The sequence below is a fragment of the Rhinolophus sinicus genome, chromosome 1 (assembly GCF_057876585.1).
Source record: "Rhinolophus sinicus isolate RSI-liver-muscle chromosome 1, RSI-T2T, whole genome shotgun sequence".
Lineage (NCBI taxonomy): Eukaryota > Metazoa > Chordata > Mammalia > Chiroptera > Rhinolophidae > Rhinolophus > Rhinolophus sinicus.
The window spans coordinates 43,544,658-43,563,273 of NC_142501.1; the positions used below are offsets into that span (position 1 = coordinate 43,544,658).

The following is an 18,616-nucleotide window of genomic DNA, read 5'->3' on the forward strand; positions in this document are numbered from 1 at the left end:
AGCTCAGTTTTTGGACGTCTTGTGAAGGGGGTACTTAGTTAGCCCCTTGATGATTTCATCCAATCTTATGACTTTAAACACATGGGTGTCTGTATGCTGACAGTATTCAAGTATCGCCAGACTTTATATCTATCTCCAGAGTTGTATATCCAACTGTCTACTTGGCACACACACTTTAAAGTCTCATAGGCACTTCAAACTTGGTGTGTGTAATACCACACTCCTGACCTATCTATTCCCTCAACCTGACTTGATCCTTCTGTAGTCTTCCCATCTCAGTAAATGGTAACTCTGTTCTACCAGTTGCTTAGCCAGAAAGTTTGTAGTCGTCCTTGGCACTTATCTTTCACTCTACTTCCTCTTGTCAGCAAATCCTCTTGGTTCTCCTTAACTTTAAAATATGTCCAGAACTCTATCATGTCTCACACATTCATGGCTACCATCCTGATCTAGCCACTATCATCTCAGCTGAATTATCGCGATAACTTGCTAACAATTCTTCCTCATAATCTATTCTTAACCAAGCAGCTAGAGTGAAGCTACTAAAGTGAAAATTACATTGTCATTCCTTGGCTCAAAATCTCTCCAGTGGCTTCCCATTTCACTCAGAGTAAAAGCTTAACTTCTTGAAAAGATCTAAAGCAGGGGTCTCTAAACTGTGGCCCGCAGGCCAACTGCGACCCGCAATCCATTGTTAATTGGCCCGCAGCAAATTCCAAAAATGTATTTAGTTTACTTAAATAACCCAGGTGAAGCAATACGTACTTCACCTCGAGTGAATGGCCCGGCTGTTTGTGTATTTTACCGCATATGGCCCTTGGTGAAAAACGTTGAAAAAAGTTTGGACACCCCTGATCTAAAGTATCTACTTGATTTGTCCCCATTACTCTTCTCCAAACTCCTCCTGCTCTAGCCTTCTGCACTTATTATTCATTTTTCTGGGATGTTCTTCCCCCAGATATCTGCATGTATCTCCCTTATCTCCTTCAGTTTCTGTTCATTCTCTCAAATGTCATAATCTGAGTGAGGTCTTCCCTGAATACTCTATTTAAAAGCACAACCCAATTTAAAATAATAAAAGTACAGCCTTCTCTATTCTATAGCCTCCTGTTTTTCTTTATTTTTTCTATAGCCCTACCACTACCTAGATATTTTGTTTATTTATTATCTGCTTTTCATACTAAAATACAAATTCTATAAAGACAGGAATTTTGGTCTTTTTTAAATTCACAACTGTGATATAATCTGTCATGTATAACAATGTCTGGAATACAGTAGGCTGCCAATAAATACTTGCTAGTTGAATGAATGAATGAATTTGTCTCTAGGTAATTAACATTGACCAATCCTTAATATGGTAAAGTTGGTATTTGCAAGAGTTATATTTTTAGACTTTCACATGCTACAAATTCATATATACTACTGTAGTACATAATTTCTTCATTTTAACTATTTGTAAATGGAGCAATATCTATAATCTGTGGATTAAATGGGGGGAAAAGCTGTGTTGATTTTTATTACTAGATCCTTGCTCATCTGTTTGGTTCAGGTGCCTGTAGGCGATCAGCCCAAGGATATTGAGCTTCAAATCAGAGAGCTCATTCTTCGGTTCATCAGTAATCCAAATTCCATTATTCTCGCTGTCACTGCTGCTAATACAGATATGGCAACATCAGAGGCACTTAAAATTTCGAGAGAGGTAGATCCAGATGGTAAGTCCAGATGTTAATATTTAATGAGATGCTTGGTTAACAATGGTAAATCTACCCTCAAGGAAGGAATTTTTATTTTTAATAGAAGTTCTAGCTGCTAATACAGATTTAAAAAATAATGCTTTCCTATTTTGCTTATGTTTCAAGTAGAAATTCTGACGGAAAATAAAATTTTAATGGATAAATTGCTATGTAGGTTATGCAAAAATACTTCACCATAATGTCTGTATTTGTAATGGTTACCTAATGATTTAAAAATAATAATATGGCTTTGCAATATGAGTTTCTTGTTATGATTTAGGTTTTTGAATGGCTGACTCTTGATTTTGAATAATTAACTCAGTGTATAATCATTATAGATTATGTTTTAGTAGATTAGTACATTTAGTAGATTTAATACATTCTACAGAGGTAGAAAACCTCATTCAGACATGCTCAAGGCAGAGGAAATTCTTAGAAATAAAGGTAAAATCCTTTTATGAAGATTCATAACCCCAAGGATTCATACTGTGGGTCAGTGTATGATACTTGGCTAATGTTGCAGTGTACATCTCTTAGAATATAGACAGTGCCAGCTTGTAAGAGAGTAGTTACTGCTGCTAATAAATGTATGCTTTGCTGCATACAGGAGCCAGTTTTTAAAAAAATCTTAGTATTTGTGGGGGGTCTGTGGGCTCTGTCATGTTTCTTTTTTCCTGCTTTGAAGAAGAATTTCGAATAAAAATTTGGTAGGAAATGTGATTGCTAAGACTGCTAATTAAAATTCCCATAAATAGGGTCATTAATTTTTTTATTTCAAGTTTTTAAGAATTTTTTTACTATATGAGTAATTAATGTTCATTTTAGTTAGATTAAAAAGATAAAGTATATCAAAAGATTTAAATTTTATTTAAAGTAAACTGTTAAGCATTTTATATGAATTAATTCAATTTTAAACAGACCTTTTGAGCCATAAATATACTTTTGATCTAATAATCTTAATTTCGTAATATATTGTAAGGAAATAATCAAATATTATTTATAGTATCAAAAAGTAAAATCAATATGGGGCACGCAGGAATGATTAAGTAAATTAAGATAATAGAATATGATATCATTAAAAAGGGTGGTTTTGTAGATTTGGAAAAATGAAAAAAAATGCTTGTAATTGAAAAATACCATATGTGAAATTGAACACTATGCAGAGCAGCTGGAAGTCACACACTGCTGATGGGAATGGTACAGCCACTTTGGGAAACAGTTTCTCAATTCTACTCCTAGGTTTTTACCCATGTTAAATGAAAACCTATATTCATATGCAAACGTATATGCAAATATCTATAGTAGCTTTATTTGTAATCTCCTAAAACTGGAAGCAACTCAGATGTTTCTCAAATGGGGAATGGATAACCAAACCATAGTACGTCATCCATACCATGAAACACTATTCAACAATAAAAAGGAGTGAATAATGAAATATATGCAACATGGATGACTCTCACATACATTATGCCAAGTGAAAGAAGCCAGATTCAAAAAGTTATGCATACGATTTCATTTATATGACATTATGGAAAAGGCAAAGCTAGGATGGAAAATGAGTTTGATTAGGTAGTACAAGAAAATTGGGAGGAGGGTAATGGAACTGTTTTGTCTTGACATGGTAGTGACATAACTTTGCATTTGTCAAAACTCAGAACTGTACACCAGTAAAAAATAAATTTAAACAAATTTTAAAATGCTTATTAAAAAGTTAGCCCTAAGACCTAATAAAAAATTGTATGTGAAAACTTATTTTAAATGTACGTGATGATTAAAATGAGTTTTTAAAAGTATGTGTAAGCAAAGGTGAGAAAAGCATTACCAAAGTAATGACAAGAGGTAATGTTAGGCAGGATTATAGATGAGGGTTTTCCTTTATTAATACTTAATAGCTTTTCTTAATGGGTCGTTTTCTTTTCTTTTTTGCCTTTGCCAGGTCGCAGAACCCTAGCTGTAATCACTAAACTTGATCTCATGGATGCGGGTACTGACGCCATGGATGTATTAATGGGAAGGGTTATACCAGTGAAACTTGGAATAATTGGAGTCGTTAACAGGTTAGCAACCAAGAATGGGATAAGAACTGCAGCATTCTCATTTCAAAGCAAATCTGGATTTTTACAATCAGTATGACATGGGATAGTTTCCCTATTTTCCCCTCTTACTATAAGCTTGGTATTCCTCAAGAATTCATTGCTCTAAAGGGAGAAAAGGGATTCATGAAAGCCTCCTATAGATGTTTTTAATGGAAAATGTTTCTAAAGTAAGCAGTGTCACGAAATGGAAGAAAATTTAATAGTTGGGGTTGAAAAATTCCTGCCTATTATGTATGAGGAGGGCACTGGATAAGGGGAAAAAGTATTATATAATTTGCACCCAATCAAGAAAGAGTTTGTTAAGGTGGTAGGACTTTAATAGATTGGTTTATCCCCTAGCATTGGTGATTTTATGTAATTGTCAGGATGTGACTTGGAGAAATTTTATTCAAGGTATCCTAATTATAAATAACTGGTACTAAAAATTTTGGAAAGGAAACTAATTACTATTGAGTGTCTAATTATGTTTTAGACACTCTACTGTGAGCATTTGGCAAATGGTATCTCTCTGAACCCTTACAACATCCCTGTGAGGTAGGTATTGATGTCAATTTTATAATCAGAAAACCCAACTCCCACATTTACCAAAGTCACATGGCTGGTGAAAGCAGAGCCAGATTCACATGAAGATCCCTCTAGTCCAAAACATTTGTAAAGTAGGAAGCACTGAAATTATGAGATCTGGGTTCTAGTCTGATTTTGTCCACATACTAGATATCATGTGGGTTTACATGACACCTAACATCTTTGGATCTCAGACCTTTTACCATGAAAATGTTTTTACTACGTGATATCTAAAGATCCATTACAGTTGTCTACTTCTGTTCATGTGTCCTTCCACCTCACCCTGACTCCAACTTGCTTTTTAAATTCCCACTATTTCTCTTTCCAGGGAAGGAGGTTGTATAAAACTGTTTGTTGTATTTGTAGATGACTAATCTTCGAGTTAACTTAATTATTCTGGTAGAAATTAGTGGCCTGTCCGTGGATAAAAATAGAGTTAAGAGACACATTTTTTCACCTGTCTATCCCTGGTCCGTAAAGAGTACTGTTTTGATGGTATGGTAATGTTAATGATGAGGCCTAAACTATTTAGGCTTTACTTATAAGTCTTATAGTTTGAATCTTGGCTGAACTACTTAATATGTGACCTTTGGTAAGTTGGTTAATCTCCCTGGGCTTCCATTCCTTTGTTGTAAAATGGGATAATACCTATCATACAGAATTATTGTGAGAATTAAACAATCCGTGTCAGGCATTATGAACACATTGCCTGGTGCTGCTATCATCATTATCATCACCATCATCACCATCATCATCAAAGGTACACTGAGGACCACAGTTGACTTCGGCTGAACATTTTCAAAAATTTTTCATCCTTAGGAGTCAGCTAGATATTAATAATAAGAAGAGTGTAACTGATTCAATCCGTGATGAATATGGTTTTCTTCAAAAGAAATACCCATCTCTGGCTAATAGAAATGGAACAAAGTATCTTGCTAGGACTCTAAACAGGTAACATTTTTTACCTCTTGGAAAATGAGATGTTTTTGGCTTGCCAATAACTTTTCACTTTTGCTCCTTACATTTTCATAATGTTCTTTCATGTATAACTTCACTTTTCCTTTTTCTTTCTTGTACAGTAGGTTCTTGTAATGTAGATTGTCTATTTTTATTGGGGTGGTTGGCATTAAATCATGTAGTCTAGGAATGCTAAACGTGAATTTTAAAAGGTTTTAGTTATGAAATTCTTGACAGTCAATTTACTTTTGATGACAGAATTAGATAGCAGATGACTTCATTTCTACTTTGTATTTTAGGCACTGAATTAAAGTTTATAATTTCCATACAATCTATCTTAATTTAGCATGTCTTCTGTTCCTATTCATAAAAATGATTTAAGCTATGTATCTTGAATTCTGAATATCCACTGATGGGAGAGGGACTGGAAGACCTTTCTAGGTAATTTATAAATGACTGAAGTAAAAACTGTTTTCTCTTACTTTTGTCTTATTCCCTAAATAACTAAAAAGCTGATGGACTTGGATCATAAGATTTTCATTATGCTGAGTGCCCATTGTAAAAGATAAGTCAGGAACCAAAATCATGTAGGTAAAATTGGATTGAGTAGCTTACTTACTTTGAGGTAATTACAATAATTTAAAATAATTTTTTCAATTTACGTTTGAAAGATTCTCTAGCAATTGCTACAGTTTGATGGGTGAAGGCAAATTTAAAGAGCATTGACCAAGACAGTTTCCTTCCTGTCATTATTTTTCAGACTTAAGTATTTACCTCTAGTCTAAGATTGCATCATTTCTTGCCAGGACAAATTATTTGGCTGGTTTCCCCGTTATTTTCATTTTTAAAATTTGACCTGTTTGGATCTTCAAAATGCACAATTTTACTCTAAAATCCTTCCTGTATAACCTTTGTTAGGTTACTGATGCATCACATCAGAGACTGCTTACCGGAGTTGAAAACCAGAATAAATGTTCTAGCTGCTCAATACCAGTCTCTTCTAAATAGCTATGGTGAACCTGTGGATGATAAAAGTGCTACTTTACTCCAGCTTATTACCAAATTTGCCACAGAATATTGTAACACTATTGAAGGCACTGCAAAATATATTGAAACTTCAGAGCTGTAAGTAAGAAATTTCTCTATCCATTTGGTTGCTTGGATTGATAGGTTACTTTATCTTTTGTTACGGGAACAAGATCTTCCAAGATCATCTGATCGTGATTTTATTACCTGTAAAACAGGAATATCATTTTGTAGAAATGATAGAATGATATCTGATATATGTGTAAAAACACTATAAACTATGTAAAGCATTGTGAAAATTTCAGGTTTTTTTTTTTTTTTTTTTACAAGACTTTAATTGATAAGCATTTAAGAATATTTCATAATTTAACTTTGAAAATGCTTGTCTTTTTAAATTAATTTTAATTTTAATTTTTTTAGAAAATGCTTGTTCTTTAATATAACAGTATAATTGTTCTTGAAAAAAATAAGAAAATATAGATAAGAAAAAAGAATAAAGCATAAGAACAAAATTACTCTTAATTTCATCATCCAGGAATAATCCCTGGTAACTCTGGCAGTAACCTGGACATTTTTCTTTGCATTTATAAAGCATCAATATGTCTGTGTTACATCTTTCAAAATCAGATGCTATACATGCTCTTTTGGAATAATTTCTTTAATATGTCACAAACAATTATATACATTTGTATTATCAATCTTAAAATGTACAGTGTTTTATTTTTTAGATATAATTTGTTGAACCAGTCCCATACAATTGATAAGTTATTTTCAGTTATACACAAATATGAACAATGTTGTAACGGACTATCTTTGGGGCATGTATCCAAGTAAACCCTTAGGATAAATTCCTAGAAATGGAATTACTAGATCAAAGGATATAGCATCCTCAGTCTCTTATTTCTGTACTATTAATAGATTGTATTGTTTACTATTAGCAATATATAAAAATGTCCATTTCTCTAAACTTTCACTTTGAAAAAAAAAATCTTTCATTTTGAAATAATTATAGGCTTCCAGGAAGTTGCACATGAATGTATAGGGAGGTCCTGTTCACCCTTCACCGTGTCTCACACAATGTTGCCGTCTTGCGTAACTGTAGTACAGTAACAAAATGAGAAATTGGACATTGGTACAATCCACAGAATTTATTCAGATTTTACTAATTATACATGCAAATGACTCCTTTCCATTTAAAAAAAGAAACTTAGAAACTTGTTCAAAATGGAGTTGAGGAAACATGGAAATAACAATGGTGTAAATGTAATTGTTTATCTGAGATGTACTCAGAAAATGAGACAAGCTTAAAGCTCATAGAAAGACTTCTAACTTGTAGCTTCTTTCCCTTTCAGTAATACCAGAAACCATGTACTTCATTGCCTTTCAGATGCGGTGGTGCTAGAATCTGTTATATTTTCCATGAGACTTTTGGGCGAACGCTAGAATCTGTTGACCCACTAGGTGGCCTTAACACTATTGATATTTTGACGGCCATTAGAAATGCTACTGTGAGTATGCTTAACTCAGAATATTTTTGACATGAGGTTAAACCTTTATTATTTTTTAACTCATATTGTACAGATTGTTACTTTGCTCTCACACTGGAAATTAGGAAGCACTTTTCATGAAAAATGCGAAAATGTGACTTCATTTTTGGGAAGAACTAAAATTATATATTAGCTAAGAGCTCAAAAATTTTTTTAGGGTCCTCGTCCAGCTCTGTTTGTCCCTGAAGTTTCATTTGAGTTACTCGTCAAGCGGCAGATCAAACGCCTGGAAGAGCCCAGCCTCCGTTGTGTGGAACTGGTTCATGAGGAAATGCAGAGGATCATTCAGCATTGTAGCAATTACAGTACACAGGTAACTGAGAAATGTTAACAGGTTTCATATTAAATAGTAAAAGACATGTGGTGGCATTTCATGGAGTGAGAAGAAATGTGTAAGGTGGGCTAAAAGTTAAAAACTGCAGTTCCATTGTCTAAAAGTGATTTGAAATAGTATACTTAAATGGATAGCTTCCAAATCTAATTCAGTATTTCAATGGTTATTTAATTTTCCTTTAAGCAAAATAGACTGTTACATTTTTCTTCTTCTATCACATATAGGAGTTGTTGCGGTTTCCTAAACTTCATGATGCCATAGTTGAAGTAGTGACTTGTCTTCTTCGTAAACGGTTGCCAGTTACAAATGAAATGGTGAGCTGTTATTTCACAAATCATCATGTTAATCACTATTAATAAACAATTTTTTGTACAGCATTATAATTAGAGATTGGGCAAAAGGTTTCCCGTGTTTTGGAAAGAAAAAGTGAGTTTCAGTCTTATTTCAAAGAAAACTTCAGTAATTCTGATTCAAAGTATATTTTTCTTCATATTTTAATCATTGTTAGCCTGCAGCCACATGAGAATGGTTTTCATGAGAATGGAGTTATTGTTGAGGGTTGTGAATAGCTTTGCTCTGTTGTGTACTACCGCTGAGCTAATGGAAAGTTATTTTTATCTTTAGCCCCAGTAAACTGAGCCTTTATAGCAAGCTCTAATTTTAACTGATGGTACATCAGGATAATTTGACCACTTCTGAGGTTTGCTTGTTTGATTACCTAATACTTTAATATCATGATTGCGTGCTCCTATTTTATGGGTTGCTGCTATCCTTAAAAAATAAAAGTCCTGAAATTCGCAGAATCATAGGCATTTGAAATTGCCCTTATGCCTAATTGTTGGTTGGGTGGTTTTTGTTTTGTTTTTGTTTTTTTCCTTTCTGGTTACTAAAAGTGCATTTGGGTCCTTCGCTCAGGATGGTGAGTCCCAATGGAGGTTTACTAAGAGTACAAACCATGGAAATAGAGAATGTAAGTGCTGCTGCTTGGTTTCCCTAGCACGCATAGCCCCCAGACTGAGAAGAGTAAGAACATAGCCTGATCAGTGGGTAGACACTGATACCACAAAAGCATTGGGATTCATTTGAATAAGATCCTTTTCACCTGGTTCTTGACCTTTTAATGCTGTTCTGATACCTGAGATTTGTCAGGACAAGACAAATGAATTTATTTTAATCTTTCTCGGATAAATTTTTAACTTTCCTTTTTGATTACTTTCATTAGGATTTTGAACCACATATAATATTTAAACTAGGTGCTTCATAATTAAGGTTAGTTGATCATTACCTCAGGTTTTTAAATGTATCTTTTACCTAAATAAAATTAACATCTTTATATCTGATTATGAAATGTGTTCTTATTGTTGAAAGTGACCTAAAATTTTGACATGGAATAGTGGATGATCTGAAATTTTAATACCAAAGTTGCACAAAGCCTTGGAACATAGGGGGGAAAGTTACCTACCTTATGAGAATCTAACAAAATACTACCAACTACCTTAATGTCATTTCCCCCCCTTAGAAATGTAATGTGAGATACTGAAAAAGAAATAATTCGGAAGATAGAGCAAATTACTATTTGGCATGATTTATCACTTTGGGTATAATTACCAAATATTTATTTAGGCATCAGTTTTCCTATGCTGTCGTTTAGAATTTTCTATTTCATAAGATATATATAGTTTCCTAAACTAAAACTAGGTTGATGTATTTTTGTATATAGCCTAATTTTATTTTCTAGGTCCATAACTTAGTGGCAATTGAATTGGCTTATATCAACACCAAACATCCAGACTTTGCTGATGCTTGTGGGCTAATGAACAATAACATAGAGGTAAGTACAATTTGAATTACCTTTTTTGAGAGAGAGAAGAATCTGCTGTAACTTAGTTAAATCAAATGTATTAAACAAAGGGTAATAATTAAACATGCGTGCAGCATATTATTGTCTTATACACTAGGAAGTATGCCAAGGGCATTATTTTGTTTTCTCATGTTTCGTTTTCAAAACAATCTGGAGGCATTATTCTCATTTTCTGCTTATGGAACTGATTCAGAGAATCTGGGATTCACTGATTTAGTGTTGAAGAACTGCCTGGCTCCATTTCAGTAACTGTTGCAGTTTATTCAGGTTGGAGTGTGTAAAACAAATGTTTTAAATTGTTTTCATTTGTCTCTGAAGTCTGTGAAGGAAGCATTCCAAAAATAACCCAAATTATAGTAAATTTGGAAAAGAAGAGTACTCCTTTTACCACTATTGGGGGTGGCTGCATTTCATAGATTTTTCTTCCATTTGAGGTTAATGTTGGAAGTTGCATAAGATCACAGACGGAGCCAAAGCTGGTGGATATAACAATTTATCTGCATGCTAGTTTTTTCCTCTGCCACTTTTATCCAAGAACAGTAAAATTTTCTGCTGCCCCTTAATACAGTAAGACCTCAGAGTCCCCTTCTCTATCACATTTCCTCTTATGCATATGGATGGAAAGAATATTATAAAAACAGAATTTGGGAACTGGAAGGGACCATGGGTTATTGACTTCAACCCTTTGGCTAAACTAACAGATGAGGAACCTGAGGCCCACAGATGATAACAGCTGTTACTTTAGTGCTTATGTTGTTGGGCACTGTTGGAGGAAACAAGCACCTTCTCTTTAACAGGTACAAGGAACTGTTTGTTAGCTACGTAGCTGAGGTGACTCCTATTGTCAGAAAAAATTCTAAAATGCACAAGAGTAAGGCACTTAATTTAAAACACCTGCAAACTAGGTAATAGTTATGTGAATTATCATGTAGACATTCTTAGGATAAGGATTTAGTTCTTGTGACATTGAAACCAACTTCATGGAAAACTGGTGTCTGGAACAGTTTTTGTAATTACTGACAACGACATTTATGATATGATTTCAGATCAGTATTTTTCTATAGACGAGTATGTCCTGGTTTTAATGACTCTGTGCTGAAAAACCTTATGCGGATTCTCATTTAATACAACAATCCTGTGAGGGTAGGTAATGTTAACAGATTGGGAAACCAATGCTTAGAAAGAGTTGACGGCCTGTGCAGAGAAGCCAGGACTGCTGGACTCCAGGCGAGCTAAGGCCGGTAGCTGGTGGGAACAGACGAGGATGAGAATTTCTGGTCTTCGGAGTCCCCCGTCTTTTACTTTGTGTCCCCCTTCAAAACATACATTTTAACTTTTTATTCTGAATATAGTTAAAATCCATGTTTTTATCTGCTGTTATTTTTAATCACTGGATCACCTCCCATGAAAAAATGAAAATGGGCCAAATTTCAGTCAAAATTTTATTAACCATGAAACATTGTGAAGCTTTGTTAACTTACAACTTTTGGAAAGTTTGAGCGTGCTCATGAAATGCTTTCTATTTACGAACAATTTTAATTGTATTTAACCTAAATGCTTTTCCATTGTATTTGATGTTGCGTGTGAGAGAACCATATTAACACCTACATCCTTCTGTCTTTTCGAGTCTTGTACCTGTTATGGTGCTTGACATACAGTAGGTGTTCAGTACCTGTTGATTTGACTTGATCAGTTGCTTTAGAGTTACTTTGATAATATTTGCAAATTAGAAGAGTGGGCAGATGATCAGTCTGTTAAATTAGCCAGGTTATAGAATGGACTACCAGTTTTCAACACTACGTTTATTTCCTGGAGATAGCTTAGGATAAAGAAAATGGAACATTCTTTCAGAATAACCTCCACCATAGGTATTTCTAAAAGGTAAGGTTTTGTGGGTGGGAATTGTGTGAATTTAACACAAAGTTGTGCAGGTTGGAGTGATTTTTAAAGGCTTTGTTTAGTTTTCTGTGATCTGTGCACTTCAAATTCTACATAGCATGCTGAAGACTTTTATACAAAATTAGTGGTTTTTACCTTAATGGGAAAGGCAGAGATGTCAGTCCATTGCCCCTCATTTGAGAACGCCTGGTATAGGGGAGCCACTGTTACTGACGTTGTATTGTATCCCTCAGGTGTGTTGGGGCAGAAAAAAGATTGAGAAGCACTGGGTTAAATGATTTCTTGTTTGTTTTAAAATATAATTATGACATGAGTCCCAACAGTGAGAGGATATATACTGTAAGTTATTCCACACTTTTCATTTAAGCTGAACGTTTTTTAGTAGGCTTGTATCTCAATGCTTTGATAATCACTTTTGTTTTGCTTGGTTGTGTTTTACAGGAACAAAGGAGAAACAGGCTAGCAAGAGAATTACCTTCAGCTGTATCACGAGACAAGGTAAAAAAATGTTTTTAAAGCACATTCCCATATACAAAGATGGATTGGTAAGCCTGAAGATACTACTTAGTCTTAGGAGCAATTTTTTCTTTTTCCTCCTATAATATTCCATTGGAACTATTTCATTGAGTAAAGGTATGCAATTTAAAAACAAGCATTGAGTAATTTAAAGATAACAGTATTTTTAATACATTAGAATAAATGCTTAAAGGTAGATTTTAAGCATCAAGCTTTATTTTTTAAGAAAATCACAGCAACTTTATCAACTTTGTAAAATTAGTTGAAATGATTAATGACTTTATTATAACAAGGTTTTTTTGAAGAGGGAAGACAATATGCACATTAACAGGTTAATACCTGTAATAGTTGCACATATTAAACTGTTTGTGTGTACAAAAATCTACTGCCTTGAATTTTTTACCAGCAAAATCTACCAAATTTCCAAAAATAAAAGTGAAGTTTTTGGATTTGGATTTTTCTTAGGTATTCATCTGAAGAAAGCCTTTAACAAAGGTGACAGAAGAGAGGAGAAAAATTCACATTTATAGAACATTTCTGAATGCATTTTTGGCATCCTTGATTTTTTTTTCCCCCCTGCATTTTTTGCCTTTAGTCTTCTAAAGTTCCAAGTGCTTTGGCACCTGCCTCCCAGGAGCCTTCCCCTGCTGCTTCTGCTGAGGCTGATGGCAAGGTCTGTTCTGATTCTTAATCTAAGCATGCATGCCTAGTTGTGGTGCAAATATCATCTGGAAACAATACACTAAGCTTAATATTAATATGGGCGACTGTGCTAAGGTCAGATCATTTTAGTCTAATAGAAATGTTATATATGTAAGGATGTATATTTCATAGAATATTGTCAACATGCTTTTGCTTGCGATATAGAAGATGCACAGAGAAAAAGAAGTTAAAGAGGAAATTATCCTGCACTTTTTGAATTTCAAGCTACTGATACTGAAATTTTGCTTGTTAAACTGCATGTTTTAACATATCTTTTAACAGTTAATTCAGGACAGCAGAAGAGAAACTAAAAATGTGAGTCTCTTGCTTCAGAATGGCAATGTTGGTACCTTTGGTTCTAACTGAAACACTTTGAAAACTAGTGAAGAACCTGTCTGTACAGTGGCATTTATCTCGTTGTCTGTGTTATGTTTTTAATGTTTCCTATCTGTCTAACCCTTCTAAGATGGCATTAGTTCTAGTTTTAACATTGTTTTAAATGATAACAATCACAGGCTTTCCCACTGTTTTCTGTTACCTTCAAGAATAGTTTTGAATTTAATATTTTGGTAGGGAATTAAGATTCCTGAGATGGAAATTGTACTTCTGGACATTTCCTCATTAAAAGTTCCGAGGTGTAATACTAATAGATAATCCTCTCACACTTCTTTCTTATGCTTCTCTTCAGCTTGTATTTGTCTTCCCATATATGTAGCTTAACATGTGCCTCAATAGCTCATTAAAACAAATAGGGAACTGTGAGACTTTGAGACTGTTGTCAATTCTCAACATTTTTAGGGGAAATTAAGAGTCTGTAAATTATTAAGACCCATTCTTATTTCTGGTTTTACCTCCATTTTGCTCCTTTCCTTACTGTCCAGATTTAAGGTTCTGAACCTCAAGCAAAAGCTGATACATGTCTTATCTTCTCTCAGCCCACTATGCTCAGACCTCAAGAGAACTGTCTAAAGCATTTGCTTAAGTGTTATTTCACTCATGGCATCACCCTGAATTTGCTTATTTTCTTTAAGATTTTATTTGATAAATCTAAACATACTGCCTGTAGTATTTATTTATTTTTTAAAAACTTTTATTTAAGTGTTCTTCCAGGATCCATCAGCTCCAAGTCAAGTAGTTGTATGAATCTACTTGTGGAGGGCGCAGTTCACACTGGCCCATGTGGGGATAGAACCAGTAACCTGGTTAAGAGCACCGCGCTCTAACCAACTGAGCTAACCGGCTGCCCCCATGCCTATAGTATTTAGACAAAACTCATCTTAACTAACATATTAGAGACAAATATAGACAAATGTTTTGATTCAATGAGAATGATAATGAAAACTGACATTTTTAAACAGTTACCATAACACTCTCCTGTTAAATATATATATGACAGATTTATTTCTATCTATAAATTTTGGATGTCATCTCCATTTCAGATTGTAAGACCTTAAATGTTGATGAATTACTGTTTTCCCCATTATCCTGAACATTTATTTTTCTTTAGAAATCAACACTAACAGATATCCTAGGAAAAAGAGTTGCAAAAGCAGTTCTAATTAATGGTAGCAGATTTCTTTCAGCAGATCCTTACTCAAGAGTGTAGACATTGAAGGAACTTATGTTGTGTTTATGTCACATTCCATATTTCAGGCAGCTTAAAGTCACTATCAACCTAAGAGAGACTTGTGGGTAAATTCTTGTTTCTTTTATTAAAGAGTTTCTGTTTTATGATATTTTGTTGACTATTTCTCAGGTCACTTTATATTTAAACTCGTAAGTTTTGGAGATATGAGTTCACAGAACTTTTGGAGAGATTATAGTTCAACAGTGTTTAAGGTTACTCTGAAGAAATTAAGCTGAATGGCAGTTCTGTTTTTCCTTGTGCTTTTAATAAGCAGTCTTATTTTTAAGGGCAGCTTACACTTTGCCACAATCTAGTGTTAGCGGAGTTAGAAAAACGGAAATAATATTGGCGGAGGCCTAGCAAACATTTTACAACGGAACCTCTTTACATAACTCAGAGTTCCAGTTAAACTTGCCACCCTACCTCTTTCTGACGTTCTTATCCATCGGAATAGATTAAACTCCAGCTGGGTACTGGATGTGTGTTCTTCTTGACTACTGTCAAAGAAAATGAACTTTGTTTAGTTAGTGTCAGATTTGATATGGTTGGTATAGGTTTTGGAACATCTGTTTCTTTCAGGTTGCATCTGGAGGGGGTGGGGTTGGAGATGCTGTTCAAGAACCAACAACAGGCAACTGGCGAGGAATGCTGAAAACTTCCAAAGCTGAGGAGTTACTAGCTGAGGAAAAATCAAAGCCAATTCCAGTGATGCCAGCCAGCCCACAGAAAGGCCATGCTGTGAACTTGCTGGATGTGGTAAGCCGGGAGAATCTGGTGGGAACTAGTAAGATAACCAGTTACGAGGAAAACACTTCAAAAGACAAAAGGAACTAGAAGTCTCAAAGACTTACTGATCTCTGAATGCTAAATGTTACTATTACAAAATTGCACAAAAGTAATATTCTTTTCTCCCCCTCACACTATTTAGCCGGTTCCTGTTGCACGAAAATTATCTGCCCGTGAACAGCGAGATTGTGAGGTTATTGAACGACTCATCAAATCATACTTTCTTATTGTCAGAAAGAATATTCAAGACAGGTTAGTACTATGGAATATAAATCGGCTATAATACTGCTAGACGATTTTGTAATGTTTTGAAAATACATGTATTTTTTTTTAAATTTAGGCCTTTATTCTAAATCAAATGGATCATCTCATTGTTTTGTTTTATAGTGTGCCAAAGGCAGTAATGCATTTTTTGGTTAATCATGTGAAAGATACTCTTCAGAGTGAGTTAGTAGGACAGCTGTATAAATCATCATTATTGGATGATCTTCTGACTGAATCTGAGGACATGGCACAGCGTAGAAAAGAAGCAGCTGATATGCTAAAGGTATTATTGTGGTTTCTTTTTTTTTTTTTTTTGACTTACACACTTGCTTTGTAGATATAAACATTCATATAAACATCTGTTGTTTAAAATGCATCCTGATCCTTGTCTACATATATAGTCTTCATATGATGGCTAATTTTTTTTTCTTGGTATTTGATTAGATTGAAATTCCAGAGAAAATACCGTTTAATATAAATTGACTACCCTTGTTTCCCCAAAAATAAGACCTAGCCGGACACTCAGCTCTAATGCGTCTTTTGGAGCAAAAATTAATGTAAGACCCCGTCTTATATAAGACCGGGTCTTATATTACAGTAAAATAAGACCAGGTCTTATATTAATTTTTGCTCCAAAAGACGCATTAGAGCTGACTGTCTGGCTAGGTCTTACTTTCAGGGGAACACGGTACATATAGAAAGATTACTCTGCTTAATTCAGATTACTTGATATAACTTAATAAACATTTATAATTTGTATCTTTAATGCAGGCATTACAAGGAGCAGGTCAAATTATTGCTGAAATCCGAGAGACTCATCTTTGGTGAAGAGAACTATGTAATACTGAGACTTTGTTGACTCAACTTGCTAGTTACTGCCTACTTGAGTAGCTTTTTATTTATGAACTGCAGGGTATTACAATGGTATGAATATGCTCATGTGAAGACTGGCTATAAACTGAAATTATACTCTGATTACAGAACAAATCACACATTTAATCCAAATAAATGGATGTTTCTAAAGTTTCCCAGTATATATAAAATACATCAAGTCTGTCTTGTGACAGTTTCATATGAGCTTAAGGAAATGTTAGTGTTTTAGTTGTAAAGCAGTTTGCCTGTGGATAAGATGACCTGTGTGATCTGTTAGTAGTCTTACAGCTGCCGCCATAGTCCTTCAGGAAGAGCGCACCGAGACAGCATTTCATACGACTGATGCATGCACTGTATGAACTCCTGTGGGCTGACATGTTCTTCGCATAGCCACTGCATTCCACCTGTCCTTCCATTTAGCTTTATGGAGCTTCTCTGCAATCTCTGATGTGTTAGTAAGAAAGCTGGATGCACAAGAGGATCTGTGACAATGATAAGGATGCGGTGTACGTAATGTGTGGCTACAGCCCTTCCCCTTCTGGGTCCACGTGGCTCTAGTGCACTGAAAATTAAAATAGCTTTGATTCTTACCTGGAAGCATGAATTACATTTTCCTGTATTAGAAACAACCATCTAAGACTTGGTAATGACCAGTTCCTTTTAGTTTTTAGAGGTTCCAGTAAATGCCCCTTGGTTTCCAAATGTAATAGTAGTAATTCATATACATTTTCAAATTGGGCCACTTACACCACACTCCAAGATACACTTGGAGGTGGGACTTAAAACCAAATACTGCGCTGATCACAGAAGTGTATCTTTTCTCTACGAGTTTTAGTTGACAATAGTTACTTTTGCTTCATACCAGCAAAATACATTATAATAGAGATGTGAAAATGCTGGTGGAGCCTTATTATTTGAAAAAAAACCACCTGGACACACACACCTAATAGCTTATAGACTACTGAACTGCATTCAGGGCTTGGGGGTGAGGTTTAGAACATACATACATTTTATTAAAATCCCCCAGGTGAAAGGGTCAAAATCCTTAAGGCATCTGGCTCTATCTCTAACAGATAATAAATAAATTATGTAATATATTACAGATATTGAAATTTTTTTAAAATTGTGACATTTATTGAAGCACTATTGGCAATATGAATGTATGTTAATTTTAGCTTATGGTACCCATTTATTAAGAAACAACAAGTTTGGCAACTAATCCCATAGAAAAAAAACAGATTCTGTCTCATGATATGGAACTACTACTTTCAATTGGTTAGTAGGGCCATCTTGATAGAATACATACTACCAAACCGTTTGTTAGCACACTTAAAAATCACCTGCCATCATTAAACCTCAGTTTTGAAATTAGAGCCATCCATGGCTTACTTGTTTCAGACAGATCAGATGACTACCATTCTAGCTTTTTGAATTTGAATTTTAAGGGAAAAGAAAGAAACCTTATAATACACCTTTCTCCAGATTTCTAATTAACAATGTTATCTTTAAAGACATGCTACGGTAATGCACTTTCTAGTACTATATACACCTTGTACAAGGACAAAAAGGCAAGAAAGATATGGAAAGAGCAAACCTTTCTCTGTTGGCCCAAACTGAGAGAAGCTCTGAAATGTGGAGGTGATCTATGACATTTATAATGGATACCTGTATGTTCTTCCTATGTAAATAAAACTGCTGGTATGAAATGACATTAAAGGTTATCAATAAATGAATTCTTCCTAACTTTACTCGCAGAAAAAGGTTTAAACTATAGATTTAACATGTAAATCTACTTTGGAACAATAGTACAGCTTATACCGTATGAAAATTT

The 18,616-nt window shown here is 34.4% G+C and overlaps 1 protein-coding gene across 8 annotated transcripts in view; it reads left to right on the forward strand.

The window, feature by feature from the left end:
- DNM1L (dynamin 1L) overlaps window positions 1-18,518 on the forward strand; it is a 41,332-nt gene extending 22,814 nt beyond the window's left edge. For 2 of the 8 annotated variants that reach the window (XM_019736605.3, XM_019736587.3), the window contains 15 exons: window positions 1,550-1,712; window positions 3,670-3,790; window positions 5,213-5,344; window positions 6,269-6,475; window positions 7,764-7,884; window positions 8,081-8,236; window positions 8,482-8,571; window positions 9,996-10,088; window positions 12,459-12,515; window positions 13,129-13,206; window positions 13,518-13,550; window positions 15,442-15,618; window positions 15,791-15,900; window positions 16,036-16,195; window positions 16,684-18,518. In XM_019736605.3, coding sequence (XP_019592164.1) covers window positions 1,550-1,712; window positions 3,670-3,790; window positions 5,213-5,344; window positions 6,269-6,475; window positions 7,764-7,884; window positions 8,081-8,236; window positions 8,482-8,571; window positions 9,996-10,088; window positions 12,459-12,515; window positions 13,129-13,206; window positions 13,518-13,550; window positions 15,442-15,618; window positions 15,791-15,900; window positions 16,036-16,195; window positions 16,684-16,740 — 1,755 coding nt within the window. In that variant the 3' untranslated portion in view covers window positions 16,741-18,518. The remainder of the gene's footprint in view (window positions 1-1,549; window positions 1,713-3,669; window positions 3,791-5,212; window positions 5,345-6,268; window positions 6,476-7,763; window positions 7,885-8,080; window positions 8,237-8,481; window positions 8,572-9,995; window positions 10,089-12,458; window positions 12,516-13,128; window positions 13,207-13,517; window positions 13,551-15,441; window positions 15,619-15,790; window positions 15,901-16,035; window positions 16,196-16,683) is intronic. The other 6 variants (XM_019736612.3, XM_019736597.3, XM_019736626.3 and 3 more) reach the window with 4 other exon arrangements.
- The last annotated feature ends 98 nt before the right edge of the window (window positions 18,519-18,616 follow it).